The 20,828-nt window shown below is 41.5% G+C and overlaps 1 protein-coding gene across 1 annotated transcript in view; it reads left to right on the forward strand.

Moving 5' to 3' along the window:
- cenatac (centrosomal AT-AC splicing factor) overlaps positions 1–20,828 on the forward strand; it is a 32,519-nt gene that overhangs the window by 3,184 nt on the left and 8,507 nt on the right. The window contains exons 2-8 of the mRNA XM_063038718.1: positions 5,743–5,909; positions 6,120–6,218; positions 8,384–8,450; positions 11,812–11,874; positions 13,972–14,033; positions 15,075–15,192; positions 20,214–20,253. Coding sequence (XP_062894788.1) covers positions 5,743–5,909; positions 6,120–6,218; positions 8,384–8,450; positions 11,812–11,874; positions 13,972–14,033; positions 15,075–15,192; positions 20,214–20,253 — 616 coding nt within the window. The remainder of the gene's footprint in view (positions 1–5,742; positions 5,910–6,119; positions 6,219–8,383; positions 8,451–11,811; positions 11,875–13,971; positions 14,034–15,074; positions 15,193–20,213; positions 20,254–20,828) is intronic.

Here is a 20,828-nt window from a genome sequence, read left to right on the forward strand (position 1 = left end):
GATTATGCTCTCTATCAGCTGTGAGAATCAGAGCATACTTGCACCTTACAATGCCAGTGATCACCGATTGGGTTTTGTTTCCCATTGCTGTCTGTAACAAGTTTGTATGTTTTCCCATGACATGGGAGTTTCCTCCCACATTCCCATTGGTTAAGGTCAGTGAGTTGTGGGCATGTATTGTTGGCGCAGGAAGCATGGTGACACTTGACCAGCACAGTCCTTGCAGCTTTACGGTAAGATAACAGCACGCGTGGAAACAGTGCTTCTCTTGAGTTCAACCAAAGGCGTGATTGATCGTCCTTTACATGTTTTTCACGATCGCTAGATACTGCTGGTTATCAAGAACTGCAACCCCACCCCACTCGCAAGTTGGTGGATAGCGGTGTAGCTGGACTTGTTGCACACTGTGTTGCAGCCTACTTCAGCCACCCAGGAAAGAATATGTCAGGCGGTGCGCAGTCCAACAGTGCGAGTGATTGTCTTCAACATTTTTTTGTTTTCGTAAGATCTAGTTGGACATTGGTAATATTAGTATTTTGTGAGTCTGATTCAATGGTGGGTAGCTGTGTGGCCTCAGTTGTGGAACAGGCCTTACTCATGCCTTGGGGTTGCTTGTTGTGGCTACCTAGGAAGGAGCTGGCCGTGTGCTGCTGGATACTGTGCTGTGCTAGAGGCTGGCCTCTCCCGTCAGTGCTGTCTTCCAGTGTTTGCTCAGGAGAAGACAGGCTGGTTAGATAGTGTCCCCCTCCCCCCACTTATTATTCTCACGTTTTCCCCCTTCTCAGTCCTGAAGAAGGGTCTCAGCCTGAAATGTCAACTGTTTATTCATTTGCATAGATGCTGCCTGAGCTGCTGAGTTCCTCAGTCTTTTGTGTGTCTTGCTCTGGATTTCCAGCACAGAAACATAGAAAACCTACAGCACAATACAGGCCCTTTGGTCCACAATGCTGTGCTGAACATGTACTTACTTTAGAAATCACCTAGGGTTTCCCATAGCCCTGTATTTTCCTAAGCTCCATGTATCTACCCAGGAGTCTGTTAAAAGACCCTATCGTATCCACCTCCACCACCTTTGCCAGCAGCCCATTCCACACACTCACCGCTCTCTGCATTTTAAACAAAAAACACAAAATTTACCCCTGACATACCCTCTGTACAAACTTCCAAGCACCTTAAAACTGTGCCATCTCATGTTAGCCATTTCAGCCCTGGGAAAAAACCTCTGGCTATCCACACGATCAATGCCTCTCATCATCTTATACACCTCTATCAGGTCACCTCTCATCCTCTGTCGCTCCAAGGAGAAAAGGCCGAGTTCACTCAACCTATTCTTGTAGGAAATGCTCCCCAATCCAGGCAACATCCTTGTAAATCTCCTCTGCACCCTGTCTATCGTTCCACATCCTTCCTGTAGTGAGGTGACCAGAACTAAGCACAATACTCCAAATGGGGTCTGACCAGGGTCCTATAAGGCTGTAACATTACCTCTTGGCTCTTAAACTCAATCCTACGGTTGATGAAGGCCAATACACCGTATGCCTTATTGACCACACAGTCAACCTGCGCAGCTGCTTTGAGTGTCCTATGGACTTGGACCCCAAGATCCGTCTGATCCTTCATACTGCCAGGAGTCTTACCATCAATACTATATTCTGCTATCATATTTGACCTGCCAAAATGAACTACCTCATACTTACCTGGGTTGAACTCTATCTGCCATTTCTCAGCCCAGTTTTGCATCCTATCAATGTCCCGCTGTAACCTCTGATAGCCCTCCACACTATCCACAACACCCCCAACCTTTGTGTCATCAGCCAGAACAGATCCCTGAGGCACACCACTGGTCACCAACCTCCGTACAGCATATGACCCATCTTCAACCACTCTTTGCCTTCTGTGAGCAAGTCAATTCTGGATCCACAAAGCAAGGTCCTGTTGGATCCCATGCCTCCTCGCTTTCTCAATAAGCCTTGCTTGGGGGTACCTTATCAAATGCTTTGCTAAAATCCATAAACACTACATCTGCGGCTCTACCTCCATCTGTGTGTTTAGTCACATCCTCAAAAATATTCAATCAGGCTCATAAGGCATGACCTGCCTTTGACAAAGCCATGCTGACTATTCCTAATCGTGTTATGCCTCTCCAAATGTTCATAAATCCTGTCTCTCGGGATTTTCTCCATCATCTTGCCAACCACTGAAGTCAGACTCACTGGTCTATAATTTCCTGGGCTAAATCTACTCCCTTTCTTGAATAAGGGAACAACATATGCAACCCTCCAATCCTCTGGAACCTTTGCATTGATGATACAAAGATCATTGCCAGAGGCTCAGCAATCTTCTCCCTCGCCTCCCACAGTAGCCTGGTACATCTTGTCTGATCTTGGTGACTTATCCAACTTGATGCTTCCCAAAAGCTCCAGCACATCCTTTTTCTTAATGTCTATATGCTCAAGCTTTTCAGTCCGCTGTCAGTCATCCCTATAATCGCCAAGGTCCTTTTCTGTAGTGAATACTGAAGCAAAGTATTCATTAAGTATCTCTGCTATCTCCTCCGGTTCCATACACACTTTTCCACTGTCACACTTGATTGGTCCTATTTTCTCACGTCTTACCCTCTTGCTCTTCACATATTTGTAGAATACCTTGGTCTTCCTGCTTGCCAAGGCCTTCTCATGGCCCTTCTGGCTCTCCTAATTTCATTCTTAAGCTCCTTCCTGCTAGCCTGATAATTTTCTGGATCTCTATAATTACCTAATTTTTTGAACCTTTCGTAAACTGTTCATTTCTTCTTGACTAGATTTTCAACAGCCTTTGTACACCACGGTTCCTGTACCCTTCCATCCTTTCCTGTATCATTGGAACATACCTGTGCAGAACGTCATGCAAATATCCCCTGATTTGCCACATTTCTGCTGTACATTTCCCTGAGAACATCTGTTCCCAATTTATGCTTCATATTTCCCCTTTCTCCAATTAAATGCTTTCCTAACTTGTCTGTTCCTATCCCTCTCCAACGCTATAGTAAAGGATATAGAATTGTGATCACTATATCCAAAATGCTCTCCCACTGAGAGACCTGACACCTGACCAGGTTCATTTCCCAATACCAGATCAAGTACAGCCTCTCCTCTTGTAGGCTGATCTACATACTGTGTCAGGAAACCTTCCTGAACACACTCTAACAAACTCCACTCCATCTAAACCCCTCACTCCAGGGACGTGCCAATCAATATTTGGGAAAATCTCCCACCACAACAACCCTGTTATTATTACACCTTTCCAGAATCTGTCTCCCTATCTGCTCCTCAATGTCCCTGTTACCATTGGGTAGTCTATATATAAAAAAAACACCCAGAAGAGTTTTTGACCTCTTCCTGTTCCTAGCTTCCACCCGCAGACTCAGTAGACAATCCCTCCGTGTCTTCCTCCTTTTCTGCAGCTGTGACACTATCCCTGATCGGCAGTGCCATGCCCCCACCTCTTTTGCCTCCCTCCCTGTCCTTTCTGAAACATCTGAAGCCTGGCACTCTAAGTAGCCATTCCTGCCCTGATCCTTCGAAGTCTCTGTAATGGCCAGAACATCATACTCCGAGTACTGATCCATGCTCTAAACTTATCCATTTTGTTCATGATGCATTTGCAGAATCTCTTGTGTTCAGGATGTATTTCACTATGTGTTGATGTTTTGATGTATATGTGAGAAGAAAAGTTGACGTTAAAAAGAAAATAAGTGCTTGAGTTTCTTTTACAACTTACAATTTGAAATTTCTTTTAATTTTAGTTGAAATTTTAAAGATTAATTTCATTTCTTTTAAAAGTTCCATTTGGGTAATTTTACGTTTATTTTGTAACAGCCGGGGAAGAAACATCCCAAAGTTTAATCTAAAAGTATTCATGTGCCTTCAGATTTCATTTGAATGAATGCAGGCCAAGCAGAAACATAATTTTCATTTCTCTTCACTCCTGATATTCTCCTGAGTCTGATCTAGGGAACATAATATGTTCTTGTGTTTAATGCAGTGTGAGTCAGTAGGTGGCTAGGTTTACATTGAATTATTTTTGTTGTTTGCACTTCATACTTAAGATCCCAAATAATTTCATGGGCGGTCTATGAGGTGCCCAATGTCTGACTTATGAGAAATTCCACACTCACAAGAATAGAATAAAAATTGTAAACCAAATTGCTAAGTAAACTGCATACATTCATTTCCCTCACAAAAGCCTTTCAGTTTCAATTTTAAAGTTGTCCCAACCTCAACATTTGGTTTTAGAGGGAGGGAATTTCAATCATTCTAAACATCTTAAGTGGAAGACTTTCCTTTTCTAATCACTTGTTTCATCCCAGTGTCTGCAGTTTGCTTTTCTCCATGTGTTAACCTGTCACAATTTCAAATGGTTATTGGATATAAGGCTATAAGATATAGGAGCAAAATTAGGCCATTCGGTGCATCGAGTCTGCTCCGTCATTCCATCATGGCTAATTTGTTTTCCCTCTCAACCCCATTCTCTTGACTTTTCTGCCGAACCTTTGACGTCCTGACTAATCAGGAACTTATCAACCTCCACTTTAAATATACCCAATGACTTGGCTTCCACAGCTTCAGAGATTTGCTACCCTCTGGGTAAAGAAATCCCTTTTCGTGTCTGTTCTAAATGGAAATTCTGAGGCTGTGCTCATATGTTTAATGAGACAGAAATGGAGCTACATCTTTCAGGAATGAAAATATTCTGGTTAACAGGAAGAGGCTGACCAAGCTTTTGGAAAGTTCTTTTCCTCTAGCATTTTGTGTGTGTGTGTGTGTTGCTCTGGATTTCCGGCATCTGCAGAATTTCTTGTGTTTATATCAAAATATAGGAGTGGAAGTAGGCTATTTAACCTTTCAGACCCATTCCAGCTTTCAGTACATCAGGGCTGACCCTCTGCCTCAGTACCATATTACTGCATTCTCTCCATATGCCTTGGTGCCTTCTGCGTCTAGAAATCTGATCAGCGGCACTGTCTGCATTTTCTTCTGTGTAGAGAATGCTACAGAATCACAACCCTCTGAAGAAATTTCATTTCTGCTCAGTCCTAAATATGTCACCTTTATCTGAACTGTGTCACGAGAGCGTAGCAGTTAATGGAACGCTGTAAAATACCAGTGATCAGGGTTCATTTCCCACCTCTGTGAGGAGTTTGTACATTCTCCCTGTGATTGTGTGTGTTTCCACTGGATGTTCTTGCACCATCTCTCGTTTTCTCTCTCTCCCCGCCCCCCCCATCCATCTCTCTCTCTCTCTCTCTCTCTCTCTCTCTCTCTCTCTCTCTCTCTCTCTCTCTCTCATCTCCATTCTTCCTTTATAGTTATAAAGCTCAGACTGTGTTGGCTCCTGACACAAATGATGCTTTTCGCTGTATGTTTCGAGGCATATGTGACAAAGCTCATCTTTATCCCTCTTTCATCTAATCTTTAGATACACCTCACCCTTTTCACTTGTAGAAATATTGTCCTCATATTAAGTTTGTCAAACCCTGTCATTGGTTTGTTTCCCCCCCAACCCCCGTTCTTCTAAACTCTTGGGAACATAGAGTCAATCGTCAACTTAGTTTCTCCCTTTATGGCGGGTTCTTTCCCTTTCAAAAGTAAGGAGACCAAAACTGCACACAGTACTCCAGGTACGATCTTGCAGTGATCAGTGACAGTTTTTTTCCCCAAGAGTTAGTTTTTCAATTGAAGATGTTTGCTGTTGAACCCTCAGGTTGAAGAGGCACGGAAGGTTCTCTCAGACGTGAAAGTGGAGAAATATGATTTCACCCAGCATGAGCAGAACTTCTGGTGCTACTGCTGCAATGGGGATGTGAAGAAACACATCACAAATGGAAGCCTTGCGGTGCTGTATGGAGGACTGTTGGAACACTTTGCAAGGTGCAGTCCCTGCAATTCTTTCTACTTTGTGCTGTATATAGCCACAGTGAGGGAAGACTCTGGTAATGCGATCACGGTGTGAAAGATTTAATTTGTTACAATATAGGAGTATCTTGCTTTTTAATTGGTTGCTGAGCAACTTGATTTTGTAATTTTGTCTTTGCACTGTACAATATGATAAACCTGATTCTGATTTCTCTATTCTTGCAGCTTGGAACATTTGAAACAAACCAACAAATTCTGGTGGGAAAATAAAGCTGACAAAAAGTTAAAAGAGAAGTTTCTCCTCTCTGCAGATGCTTATGAAAAGTAAGCAATAAATTTCAATACTGCATTTTATTGACTAAAATTGAGGTTTGTATAAATCTACAACATTAAAGGGGAACTCGTCAGTCCATATAAACCTGGTCTACTGTATCTAAAGGTTTTGATAGTATGTGTCTGCTTTTTATTACTTTTTCTATTTTGAGTTAATTTTCAATGACAAATGAATGTTCCAATTACGCTGAATAAAAAAACATTGCTGCAGAGGCTAGAGCAGGGTGGAGAGTTGTCAGTTCCTTCTGGCACACTTTAGGTAGTAGGGTCAGACATCTGAATGGCTTTCACCCTGCTGTGGCAGCGGGTGCCTGAGCAACTATCTGATGTTATAGAATATTCTATAGTTTGGAGTATTGTGTGCAGTTTTGGTCACGTATCTACAGGATAAATGTTAATAAGATTGAAAAAGTGCAGAGAAAATTTACAAGGATGTTGCTGGGACTTGACCTGAGTTATAGGGAAAGGTTGAATAGGTTTTAACTTTATTCCCTTGAGCTTAGAAAAATGAGGGAGGAATTTTATACAAAATTATGAGGGGTATAGATCAGGTGAATATAAGCAGGCTTTTTCCACAGGAAAAAAACTAGAACCATGGTCATATAAAGAGTGAAAGAGAAAATATTTAATAGGGAACCTGAGGGAATTTTTTCACTCACAGGGTGGTGTCGGTGTATAACGAGCTGCCAGCAGAAGTGGTGGCTACAAGTTCGATTGCAACATTTAAGAAAAGATTGGATAAGTCGATGGATGGGAGGGGTATGGAGGGCTGTGATACTGTTAATGATTTGGACGATGGAATTGATGCTTTGGCCAAGTTTGTGGACGATATGAAGATGGGTGGAGGGGCAGGCAGTGTTGAAGCAGAGAGGCCACAGAAGAACTTAGACAGATTAGGAGAATGGGCAAAGAAATGGCTGATGAAATACAGTCTCAGGAAATGTATGGATATACACTTTGGTAGAAGAAATAAAAGCGTAAACTATTTTCTAAGTGGTGAGAAAATTCAAAAATCTGAGATGCAAAGGGACTTAGGAGACCTCGTGCAGGATTCCCTAAAGGTTAAATAGCAGGTTGAGTCTGTGGTGAGGAAGGCAAGTGCATTGTTAGCATTCATTTTGAGAGGATAAAAGCAAGGATGTAATGATGTTTTATAAGGCACTGGTGAGACCTGACTTGGAAAGGATGTGTTAACATCGGAGAGGGTTCAAAGGGGTTTCATGAAAATAATTCTGGGATTGAAAGGCTTATCATATGCAGAGCGTTTGATGGCTCTGGGCCTGTACTCACAGAGTGAGGTGGGGCGGGGGGAGAATCTCATTGAAGCCTCTCGAATGTTGAAAGGCCTCGATAGAGTGGACATGGAGAGGATGTTTCCTCTGGTGGGGGAGTCTAAGACCACTGAACACAACTTCAGAATAGGGGGATGTCCATTTAAAACAGAGATAAGGAGGAATTTCTTTAGCTAGAGGGTGGAGAATCTGTGGAATTCGTTGCCACAGGTGGCTGTTGAGACTGAGTCACTGGGTATATTTAAAGTAGGTTGTTAAATTCTTAATTGCTCAGAGCATGAAGCGATACGGGGAGAAGGCAGGAGATTGGGGCTGAGAGGGAAATTGATCAGCCACGATGAAGTGGCAGAGCAGCCTCTGGGCCAAATGGCCTGATTCTGCTCCTATATCTTATGGTCTTGTGTGCAGGCCAATGGGAGTAGGGAGAACAAAAGTTCATCTGTAAGGAGTCTGTATGTGCTCCCCATGGAATGTTTGGGTTTCCTCACACAGTCCAAAGATGTACTGGTTAGTAGGTTAATTTGTCATTGTAACTTGTCCCATGATTAGGCTGGGGTTAAATCGAGTGTTGCTGGGTGCTGTGGCACATTGGGTGAGAAGGGCCTGTTCTGTGCACTGTCTCTAAGTAAACTAAATGAAACAGCAGTGTCAGCCTCTGTTAGAGCCTGGCATGGCTGAGTCTTGAAGGAGGATACAGATGGGGTGCATCACACCATAAGTGGTGGTCTGGGTGGGGGGGTAGGGTCAGTATAAATCATTTATCTGCTTTCTTAGTTAGTCTCCAGTGAGAATAAAGGTGTATTTTAAAGTGGGGTTAAATAATAACATCCAGGTTTTTCCTGAATTCTCTCTTCATTTATCAAGGTTCAAAACGGCTGTTGCAAAGGCAGTGGAAAACTATGAAGAGAAAGCGGATGAATACATTAAACAGGTAGTTGTTGATTAACGTAAACACAAGGAATTCTGCAGATGCTGGAAGTTCAAGCAACACACATCAAAGTTGCTGGTGAACACAGCAGGCCAGGCAGCATCTCTTGGAAGCGGTACGGTCGACGTTTCAGGCCGAGACCCTTCGTCAGGACTAACTGAAGGAAGAGCTAGTAAGAGATTACTACTAGTAAGAAATCTCTTACTGACTCTTCCTTCAGTTAGTCCTGACGAAGGGTCTCGGCCTGAAACGTCGACCGTACCTCTTCCTAGAGATGCTGCCTGGCCTGCTGCGTTCACCAGCAACTTTGATGTGTGTTAGTTGTTGATTAAAATTGATGCAAGTGAATGAGCTCTAGGGATTCCCTGTCATGGAATCAGCTTTGGTTCTGCTCACCATTCTCTCCTTTTGGTTTGAATGGGACATTATGCTGAGGGAGTGCTCTCCTTTTTATTTAGTTTTATTTAGACACACAGCATGGTAACGGGCCCTTCTGGCCCAATGAGCACACGCTGCCTAATTACACCTACAAACCTACTGATTTGGAATGTAGGAAGAAAACAGAGCACCCGGAGGTCACAGGAGGACCTACAGCACCTTATAGCAGTGGGAATTAACTCTGGTCACTGGTGCTGTAATAGCGTTATAATAACCGCTGTGCTACCATGCCACCCCTTGGAGGTGACCTATTTTAGATGCATCCCTTGTTTGGATATAAAAGATTGCGTGGCACTATTTGCAGAAAGGAATTGACGATCTCCAATTTTTATTTCTCAACTAACATCAATATAATAAAAAACTAATTATTAATAATTGTTCATTTAGTCCATAGCTGTTACTATAAAGCTTTCTTTGTGCACATTATGTGCTGATTGCTATATTCTAACAGTTTCAAGACTTCAAAAAAAAAATCTGAATTGGTTGCCTGTTAAACTATTTGGGACTTTGAGTTTTTTTGAAAAGTACTTAAAATTAAAGGTTTATGTTTATCACTGCATATATTTTTCAAAGCATCTGCAGATTTCTTCGTGTTTATATATTTTTCATGTCAGCTATACTGCAGAAAGGTCTGGAGTGTTGCTGTGGAAACGAATGATGGGAAAATTGGTGGTTACATCATTCTGTTTTTAAATTTTACGCCTAGCAGTCTGTATCAATTGATGTTTTAGAAATGCGTTTTCTGCCTCCGCTCTAAATTATAAGCAGTGCATCGTTAATGGAGGCACAGTGGGAGAGGCTTGGGGAGGAACAAACAACGTTTCCCAAAAAGGTTATTGGTGTTAACCCTATCACAAAATACCTGTAGTTTCTCTCAACGATTTAAAGCAATTTTCCATGTTCATTCAAGAAAGGTCTCTGCCAGAAACATTGACTGTTTATTCCCCTCCATAGAGGCTGTCTGACCTGCTGAGTTCTCCAGCATTATTCAAGATTATTTATTCTCATTCTTCAGTACACAAGTGTAAAGAAGAACGAAATGTTTGTTACTCCAGATCCGAAGCAGCACAAAATAAAACACTAAGCATAAATAGCAAATTTTAAAATCCTCAATAAATATAAATATAAAAGCAATCCTATAAAAGACAATGTACAAGTAACTGTTATATACATGGACTGATTGTATGTACATAAAATGATGCTAGGTAATATGGAAGTAGTGGTTGGTGATGGGGTGAGTTAATGGGTGGAGGTATTAATCAGCTTGACGGCTGAGGGGAAGTAACTGATTTTGAATCTGGTTGTCCTGATGTGGATGCTATGTAGCCTCCTCTCTGATAGAAGTGAAACAAACATTGCATAAGCAGGTCCCTCATATTGCTGGCCTTTTTCCACAATGTTCAATTCCTGAATATATGTAAAAGTATAATTTTTGAAAGAAAATTAATTGGGTTACTCAAAAAATATGAATACAGAGAATGGAATGCTATATTCTACAACAAATCCTGCATAACTAGATGCTTTCATGACTTGGTTATTAATCCATTCATGCAGTGTTGGCCAGAAAACTTCTTGTACTCTGCTGTGATTCTGCAGGGGGTAGTTGTAGTTCCTGCTGCAGATGTACATGTATTTAGTCTGATATTGAACTAAGATAGAGTTTTAGTATGGTTACAGTCTAATATTAATGTATTTGTAGGAATTCCTTTATCTACAAATTTAACAAAGAAATTAACAGTTCCAACTTACTTTACACATGTTATTTTATTCACAGGTACGTACGTAGTAAATTATGTTAGTGAATTAGTTATTTTTATTTTTACATGTATTCGGAGTATTGTGTTCAATTCTAGCTGCCTCATTATAGGAGGGATATGGAAGTTTTCGGAGAAGGTGCAGAGGAGATTTACCTGGATTAGAGAAGGTGTCTTATAAGGATAGGCTGAGAGAGCTAGGGGTTTTCTCTTTGAAGTGGAGGATGAGAGGTGTATAAGATAAGAGATATAGAGTGGACAGCTAGAGACTTTTTCGCAGGGTGGAAATGGCTAATATAAGAGGTGATTTGGGGAAAGTATAGGGGGATGTCAGAATTGGGTTTTTTTTACACAGAGAGTGGCAAGTGTATGGAACACACTGCCAGCTGGTTTTAAAGGCAGATACATTAGGGACCTTGAAGAGACTCTTAGGCACATGGACGGATGAAAAATGGAGGACTATGTGGGAAGGAATGGTTAGATTGATCTTGGAGGTTGAAGGGTCAGTACAACATTATGGGCCAAAAGGTCTGTACAGTGCTGTGTTCTATGTAACAAGGTACAATGGGGGAAAAACTTGCATGTCGTTCATACAGATCAATTCATTAAACTTTGGATTGAGATAAGGGAAAACAATAGTATGCAGAGTAAAGTGTTGTAGTTACAGAGAAAGTACACTGCAGCTAGACAATGGGGTGCAAAGTCACAATGAGTTTGTGAGGTAGAGTCCATTTTATCATACTGGGTAAGCGTTCAGTAATCTTCTAACACCGAGATAGAAGCTGCCCTTGAGCCTGGTATTGTGTGCTTTCAAGCTTTTGTATCTTCTGCCTAATGGGAGAGGGGTGAAGAGAATGTCTGGTGTAGATGGAATCTTTGATTATGCTGAGGCAGTGAGAAGTGCAGTCCATGGAGGGGAGGCTGGTTTCCATAATGTGTTGATCTGTTGGCATGATTTGGCAGTTTTTTTTGCAGTCACAGGCAGAACAGTTTCCATTCCAAGCTGTGGTGCATCAGTAAAAATTGGTGAGGGTCAAAGGGAGTGTGCATTAATTACCAGTAATAAATTGTGTATGGTGCTCTATTTAACCATTGTAACATTTTTTATTCTAGTCTCTTGATTTTTACACTTCAATTATGAGTGACTTTGTCACCTTCTGCATCCTCTGTAGGAAGCAGAGTATATTCGAGAAGTGGATCGGAGAAGGCAAGAGGTAGTACAGGCTGCCTTTGAGGTTGGTGTTACCTGGATGAGTCTGGACAGTATCCATGGCAACTGTTGTATTTTACACTAATTCATCTATAAATTGCACAATGATTCCGACAAGCCTAAATTAGGCTTGTTCTTGCTGTTCTGTGATAGCAGTGTGGAGTTGAGCTGTAGTTAGACATTCATTTGAGTCTAGCTGCTATTTTAGCTGATCTTCCTTAGAGCATCAGTGGAGTTGTTCTTGGCTGCTGCATAAATGAAAGGTTTTTTTTGCAAGGATGGGATCTGAGCTTTGGTCATTAGCAACTTTTACCCTCTTTTTGTTACTCCACCCACTATTCCTGCCTTTAAAGGTTTCTCATATGTTGATGTCACATGAGGTTAGGATCTGATCTGGCATGATTCTGCAACATCGGGGGACTTCAGTTACTTGGGTCACATAACAGAAAGAGACCATTCTCACCAAGGCCCTGATGGAGGAATGGTTTTGTTAAAAATCTAAAATGATTTTTGTGCCTTTTGTTCTTCCCCAACCAAACTATATCCACTATGACACAAAGCCTTAACAACCAGAAAATAAAATCACAAAGTTGACCTCAAACTCTTTGATGTGGTGTCCCTGAAATAAGATTATTAACAGCTACATACACAAAAAATGTTGGTGAACGCAGCGTTTTTATTAACAGCTAAATTGTTCTATCCTTTTTGTATCTGGTTTTCTTTTGATTCTTAACTTCTGATTTTTCTGGGGTACAGTGTAGAACAATCCTTAGTATTATCCAAGGAAACAAAGAGAAATGGATTGAAGTAGATGGGCCCTGACTGCACTTGACTTGTGTAGTATTTCTGGAGATTCCTTGCTGTCTGTGTAATTTTGGTTAAGGAAGTTTTCAAACTTGCAGGCGGTATTGCGTTCCTCCATCCAGGTTATTCCCAGTCCTTGGCTTCGAGTTCTAAAGCCTTCTTCCCGAATTAAGGGATTCATTGTATTAGGTACAATAGAAATAGATATGCTTAGAATCAGAAAGCAGTTATTAAAACATCCCTCATTACAGCAAGAAGATTGATTCCTAATCTACCGTTTAACAGCATTTGTTAAACTGTGGATCAAAAGTTTATATACATATTTTATTTTCCCTTAGCTGTTTTAAATTTTTTTACAGTATTTGGAACAATATTAAGTAAGCCTTCTTTAATTGTATAACAAAAAAAAGGACGTGTAGTAAATACAGCTACAGTAATCCAGAGAAAAGACATGTACCTGTTGCATTGGGTTGTCATGAACAATTGTTGTACTATACTGCTCTATTTAAATAAATACTTCCTAAAGTAGCACATTTGAACACTAGGTTTTGTTAAATTTGGCGAACAGTGAAAAGGTATGTCAGTGATTGAAAATTGAGAAATAGTGATATGCTTTTGGTCTGCCTTCACAATCCCCCCTCTGTCCTCCCTCCAGCCCACATTTTCTCTTCATTATGATGGTAAACACCTAACCCTGATTGGCTTGGGCAGTTTGTGGATTTGCATTTGATTTCTGATGTTGAAGCAGAGATGGCTTCTCCCCATTCTCCCCATTCTTGAGGGTGGGCATCTCTCCATGTTTGTGTCATAAGCATTTTCATCAGATCTATTCACACATGAGGAGGACAAATGTACCCATCCCTAAATTTGCCAAAGCAGTCAAGAGAATGAGTTTCTAGCAAGAGGGCTACTCTCTAGAGGAATGTTCGTGTATTGATTCAGGTTCATTTATTTATCACACGTACATGGAAATACACAGTGAAATAGGTCGTTTGCGTTAACAACCAATACGCCTGAGGATGTGCTGGGGGCAGCTCGCAAGTGTCACCACACATTCTGGCGCTGACAAAGCATGTCCACAATGTTCAGCAGAACAACACAGAACACAACAGAAAACAAACCCCTTTCCTCACACACTCACACTCCTCCAACCCCAGGATTATTCACAAAATATAAATGCTTGCACTTTTGAAAGCATGAAAATGATAGGGTATTTTGTAGATGTAAAATTTGTTTACTTAGGTTTCTGTCGTGCAATAGTTATTGATGTAGTATTTTAAGCTTTAAGAAATGTTGATTTTTCCTGAATCAAAACTAGCCACAGGAAGAGCTGAATTCACTCGATGGCTGCAAACACTGCGAGTTCAATTGTTATGATGGGTAAGTGTATTTTGTTTCATGCATTGTCTGTGAGCAATTTTAAACAAAGGCAGCAACTGGCTTCAAAATTAGGGAGAGGGAAACTCTGCCCGAGTTCTGACTCCTGATTGTTACCCATTATGGGAAAGTATAAGGTGAGGAAGAGTAGGATCAGGCGTTTTGGTGTAATGTTCTACACGCACTCTTGTTAATCAGTACTCTCACATGAAGGTTCATCCTGAATGGGATGACATTAAGATTTTTGAAGATTGCTGCCTTTGCAGTAGTGTCCCACCAAAACAATATAAATTGAATGTCATTGAGATAATTCTAAATTTTACAATCATTACAGAATATTCATAGCTCCAAGAGCAATTCCTCCCCAAACTTAATTATTGAGACTGATAGCACATGTGATTAATGGAATTGATCTGGTAATTGTGACAAAGGTGGACATCTAGTGTCTGCCACTGTGGAGTAGGTATGATGTCTGAGGTGCCTGATCACATTCCCATGTACCTCTGCTCTCTCTGTATGTATGAATCAGAGCACCAGTTCTACCTGTTAACTGAACTGTAGGCTTTAAAGATTTATATTAAGAGAAAATAGCTTTTGCTGTTTTGCTGCTCGTGTGTGTTCTATCTCATCTTTCCCTGAGAAAGGCACAGCTAGATTGTCATAACAGATAAAAAAAACATATATAGCAGAAAAGTAAAAAGGCCATCAGCAAGGGAAATATTGTGGCTAACAAGGCTGGGAGAAATACCCAATAGACATTTGGTAGTACTGTACCATGATTTCCAGAGGTGAAAGTTAAAAATAGCCACGTTTCCAATAGTTATACTAGAGCAGAACAAAGCAATAATGTGCCAAGTGTTATTATATAGTGAGTTGTAGATCCTTAGTTTAGCCTGCATTAAATACCCAGAGTAGTCAGCCTGCCACTGCCACTAGTACGTCCAGTGTAGCAGCTCCTCTTCCCCCCCCCCCATAAACTGTAATATTAATCTCCGTTAAGGAAAAGAGAACTTCATTTTTACAGAATGTTTGTTTCTGTGCAAGTCATAGTCTTGGAAACTACAACAGCGAAGAGATACAACCTGGACCGAGTGGAGTGAATTCCACTTGTCGTTCTGGTGATAGGAGAAATGGACAAACCTTGACTTTCATTGGTAACCAGGTAATGGATTTCAATTAAGTACTGGTTATGTGGGTAGCACTGTATGTCACTATCAAATACATAAAAAGGTACTATCTCCAAAGCTACTATACAGAATTTTATTGCATTGAGCAATGGGGGAATCACTCTCAAGCTTAAAATGAGATTGAGTGAATCTTTGCATTTGTTCTTCCAGCCCACTTCCATTCTGGAGCTCCTTGGCTCTCAATGCTGATTGTTGCAATGGTGTGGAGCAACATGTGTGCAGTCCTAGCAAGCTGGTTTCTACTAATAGGATGGTTGCCGTAATGCCAGGCACAAACTTCCACTCAACGACACCACAAGGTGGTTTATGTGGAAAAAGTTGTCTTTATCCAGTTTGTCTTTATTTGTTTGTCCTGAAACAAATGTCCTATGGAATGACTAGTAGCCCCTACTATTTACAAATAGAGAGAATGGGGGATCTACAAATCTATTAGCCACTGTCAAAAATATTGGAATGAAAGATGTATCAGAACACCTTGAAAAAAGAAGTGGGAATTGAACAGTTCTGGTCACCTCATTATAAGAAAGATGTTGGAGCTTTAAAGAGGGTGCAGACATTTACCAAGATGCTGCCTGAATTAGAGAGCACATCTTAAGCGGATAGCTTGAGTGTACGAAGGCTTTTCTCTTTGAAATGAAGGAGGATGAGAAGTGACATGATAGAGATGTACAAGATGATAAGGGGCATAGATCAAATGGACAGCCAGAAACGTTTTTTTCCCCAGAACAGAAATAGCTAATACAAGGGGGCATCATTTTAAGGTGATTGGAGGATAGCATAGGGTTGATGTCAGAGGTTAGTTTTTCATCTTTTTTGCATTGAGTGGTGAGTGCATGCATTGCACTGCCAGGGATGGTGGTGGAGGCAGTTATGTTAGGGGCAGAGGTCAATGACCTTTGGCTCATAAGGGAAAATAAGGTGATAGGAGCTACAGGGAGGTAGTCACCCCAAACTTGCAGGAGGCAGGTAGCTAGGTGACTGTCAGGAGAGGGAAAGGGAATAGTCGGGCAGTACAGAGTACCGCTTTGGATACTGTTGTGGGGGATGAACTATTGGGTGAAGCCGCAGCAACCATTGAGTTGAGAGTTGAGCAGAAAACTGAAAAGCAGAACCTCCAGGGTAGTAATCTCCAGGTTGTTGCCTGGGCCATATGCTAGTGAGGGTAAGAATAGGATGATTTGGCAGGTGACTGTGTGGCTGAAGAATTAGTGCAGGGGGCAGGGTTTCAGACTTCTGCATCACTGGGATCCCTTCTGGGGAAGGATGACCTGTACAAAAAGGACGGGTCACAACTGAACCCTGAGGGGCACCAATATCCTTGCAGACAGGTTTGCTAGAGCTGTGAGGGAAGGTTTAAACTAATTTGGCAGGGGGATGGGAATCAGAAAAATAGCACTGAGGATGGGGACAGTTGGTATACAACTAGATTGTAGTTGGCAGCTTAACATCCAAGTATACACATTGTGTCGAAAGTTTAGGCAGAGGGGGTGTGGTGGCTGTTGGTTAAAAATGAAATCAAATCCTTAGAGGTAAAAGGTTCAGAAGATGTGAATCCTTGTGGGTAGAGTTAAGAAATTACAAGGGTAAAAGACTTCGGGAGTTATATACAGGTCTCTGAACAGTAGCAGTATATGGGCTGCATATAACAACGGGAGATAAAAAAAGGCATTAAAAATGCAATGTTATGATAGTCATGGCAGGGATTTCAATTTGCAGGTAAATTGGGAAAATCAGGTTCATGCTGAATCCCAAGAAGTAATTTGTAGAATGCCTACAAGATGACTTTTTAGAGCACCTTGTGGTTGAGCCCACTCGTGGAACAACACTTCTAGATTGGGTGTTATGCAGTGACCCAGATTTGATAAGAGTTCCTTTACCTTAAGTTCACTAAGGAGGCAGTGATCATAAGACATAGGAGCAGAATTAGGCCATTCAGTCCATCAAGGCTGCACTGTCATTTCATCATGGCTGATCCATTTTCCCTTGACTCTATTCTTCTGCCTTCATGCCCTGACTAATCAAGAACCTATCAACCTCTGCCTTAAATATATCCAATGACCTGGCCTCCTCAGCTACCTGTGGCAACAATGTATATCCACAGATTCACTACCCTCTGGCTAAAGAAATTCCTCATCTCTGTTTAAATGCATGTCCCTCTATTCTGAGGTTATGCCCACTCGTCTGAGACTCCCCCACCATCCTCTCCGCGTCCATTCTGTCTTTCAACATTCAATAGGTTTCAATGAGATCTCCCTTTTCCAAATTCCAGTGAGTACAGGACCAGAGCAATCAAATGCTCTTCAGATGAAAAGCTGTTCATTCCTGGAATCATTTTTGTGAACCTCCTTTGAACCCTCTCCAATGTCATCACATCCTTTCTTGGATAAGGAGCCCAAAACTGCTCAAAACACTCCAAGTAAGGCCTCGCCAGTGCCTTATAAAGCCTCAACATTATGTCCTTGTTTTTATATTCTGGTCCTTTCAAAATGAATGCTAACATTGCATATGCCTTCCTCACCACTGACTAAATCTGCAAGCTAACCAGTTAGCAATTACAGCACGGAAACAGGCCATCTCGGCCCTTCTAGTCCATGCCAAACTCTTACTCTCACCTAGTCCCACCGACCCGCACTCAGGCCATAACCCTCCATCCATTTCCTCTCCATATAGCTGTCCAATTTAACTTTAAACAACAACATCGAACCTGCCTCAACCACTTCTGCTGGAAGCTCGTTCCACACAGCTACCACTCTCTGAGTAAAGAAGTTCCTCCTCATGTTACTCCTAAACTTTTGCCCTTTAACTTTCAACTCTTGTCCTCTTGTTTGAATCTCCCCCACTCTCAATGGAAAAAGCCTATCCACGTCAACTCTATCTGTCCCCCCCCCCATAATTTTAAATACCTCTAAGTCCCCCCTCAACCTTATACGCTCCAAAGAATAAAGATCTAACTTGTTCAACCTTTCTCTGTAACTTGGGTGATGAAACCCAGGTAACATGCCAGTAAGTCTTTTCTGTACTCTTCTCTATTTTGTTGACATCTTTCCTATAATTCGGTGACCAAAACTGTACACAGTACTCCAAATTTGGCCTCACCAATGCCTTGTACAATTTCAACATTACATCCCAACTCCTATACTCAATGCTCTGATATATAATGGTCAGCATACCAAAAGCTTTCTTCACCACCCTATCCACATGAGATTCCTATCTTCAGGGAACTATGCACCATTATTCCTAGATCCCCCTGTTCTACTGCATTCTTCAATGCCCTACCATTTACCATGTATGTCCTATTTTAATTAGTCCTACCAAAATGTAGCACCTCACATTTATCAGCATTAAACTCCATCTGCCATCTTTCAGCCCACTCTTCTAACTGGCCTAAATCTCTCTGCAAGCTTTGAAAACCTACTTCATTATCCACAACTCCACCTATCTTAGTATCTGCATACTAACTCATCCAATTTACCACCCCATCATCCAGATCATTAATGTATATGACGAACAACATTGGACCCAGTACAGATCCCTGAGGCACACCACTAGTCACCGGCCTCCAATCTGACAAACAGTTATCCACCACTACTCTCTGGCGTCTCCCATCCAGCCACTGCTGAATCCATTCTACTACTTCAATATTAATACCTAACGATTGAACCTTCTGTGTGGAACCTTGTCAAAGGCCTTACTGAAGTCCATATAGACAACATCCACCACTTTACCCTCATCAACTTTCCTAGTAACCTCTTCAAAAAAATTCAATAAGATTTGTCAAACATGACCTTCCACGCACAATCCATGTTGACTGTTCCTAATCAGACCCTGTCTATCCAGATAATTATATATACCATAGGGAATATTTAGGAACCTTTAGAGAATCCTGCACGAAGACTCCCACGTACCTTTGTACCTTGAATTTTTGAATTTTTTCCCTATTTGGAAAAATAATCTATGCTTTTATTTCTTCTGCTGAAGTACTTGACCATACACTTCCCTACACTGTATTCCATCTGCCACTTTTTTGCCTCCCCGCTTCCTCAACACTACCTGCCTCTCCACTTGCCTTTGTATGATCTGCAAACTTGTTCACAAAGCCAACAATTCTATCGTACAAATCACTGACATATAACGTGAAAGAAAACGGTACCAACATCAACCTTTGCAGAATACCAGCAGTCAACCAGAAAAGTCTCCCTTTATTACCACTCTTTACTTCCTGCCAATCAACCAATGCTCCATTCATGCTAGTATCCTAAGAAAATATGTGTTGGCATTGGAGCGGGTTTTAGCCAGAGGGTAGTGAATCTGTTTGGAATTCATTTCCGCAGACAGCTGCGTAGGCCAAATCATTGGGTGTATTTAAGGTGGAGGTTGATACATTCTTGATTAATCATGGCATCAAAGGTTGCGGGGAGAAGGCAGGAGAATGGGGTGAAGAGGGGTTAATAAATCATCCATGATAGAATGGTGAACAGACTTGATGGGCAGAAATGCCTAATTTTGCTCCTATGTCTTATGGTCTTGAGGCTCAGTGGGTACAATAAGGAAGGAAGGATGTTTCCCCAGTTAGTTGGATGGACTGCTCCTTGCTCTGCACTTTATCACCAGCGCTCCATTCCCAATTCTGCACTCTAAACATCAGCCAATTATTTTCTGAAGTTTCAAATGTTTCTGTAAAAATACTCCAGGTTAAAGTTTTATTTCTGAAAACAAATGGATCAAAAGTTCTTTTTTTTAAAAGGAGATAAAGTATTTTTTTTAAAAGACTTACCAATTGATATTGTGCTGTTTTATAAGTTATTTGGGCAGTTTATACTGTTGGAAGCCTTCGAACATTTTATTTGAAAATGTTAAGACAACATTGATATGTATTTTGGCAATTTATTGATTTAGAATAAATTCAATGTTATAAATTAATAAATGTTATAAGTTTTTGAAAGTTAGATGTACTACTGTTTAGAATTTAATTCAATATTTTGCTGACTTTCTACAGTTCCTGAATCAGAAATCAGAAAGTGGGAATATTCACACAGGTGATGTACTTTTTTTTTGGTGTTTGAAAGGGGGAGGAGGAGTGGGGTGGACATCTGGAGACCAAATACAGTGGAGTAACTATTTGCATTTTCTACTAGATTGATTAAAAGGTTGTAATGATGACTTAAGTGTGCTGTTACTAAGCACTTTTTTCTCTTCTTCTCCGTCTTGTTTTACGGCGGTTGGCACCCAGCTCAATGGTGAATTACCGTGTGTGTGTGTGTCTCTCTCTCTCTCTCTCTCTCTCTCTCTCTCTCTCTCTCTCTCTCTCTCTCTCTCTCTCCCCCCCTCCCCCTCCCCCTCCCCCCTCCCCCTCTCCTCCTCCCCCTCCCCCCTCCCCCCTCCCCCTCCCCCCTCCCCCTCTCCTCCTCCCCCTCCCCCTCCCCTCCCCTTCCCCCTCTCCCCCTCTCCCCCTCTCCCCCTCTCCCCCTCTCCCCCTCTCCCCCTCTCCCCCTCTCCCCCTCTCCCCTTTGGCCATCCTAGTACCCTATTCCTGCTTATCTGTCATATCCTATATATTAAAAAAACCCTGTATCCCTTAAGAAAGCTAAAAATACCCTGACCTGTGCTCTCT

This window comes from Mobula hypostoma, chromosome X2 (genome assembly GCF_963921235.1).
Source record: "Mobula hypostoma chromosome X2, sMobHyp1.1, whole genome shotgun sequence".
In the NCBI taxonomy this organism is placed as follows: domain Eukaryota; kingdom Metazoa; phylum Chordata; class Chondrichthyes; order Myliobatiformes; family Myliobatidae; genus Mobula; species Mobula hypostoma.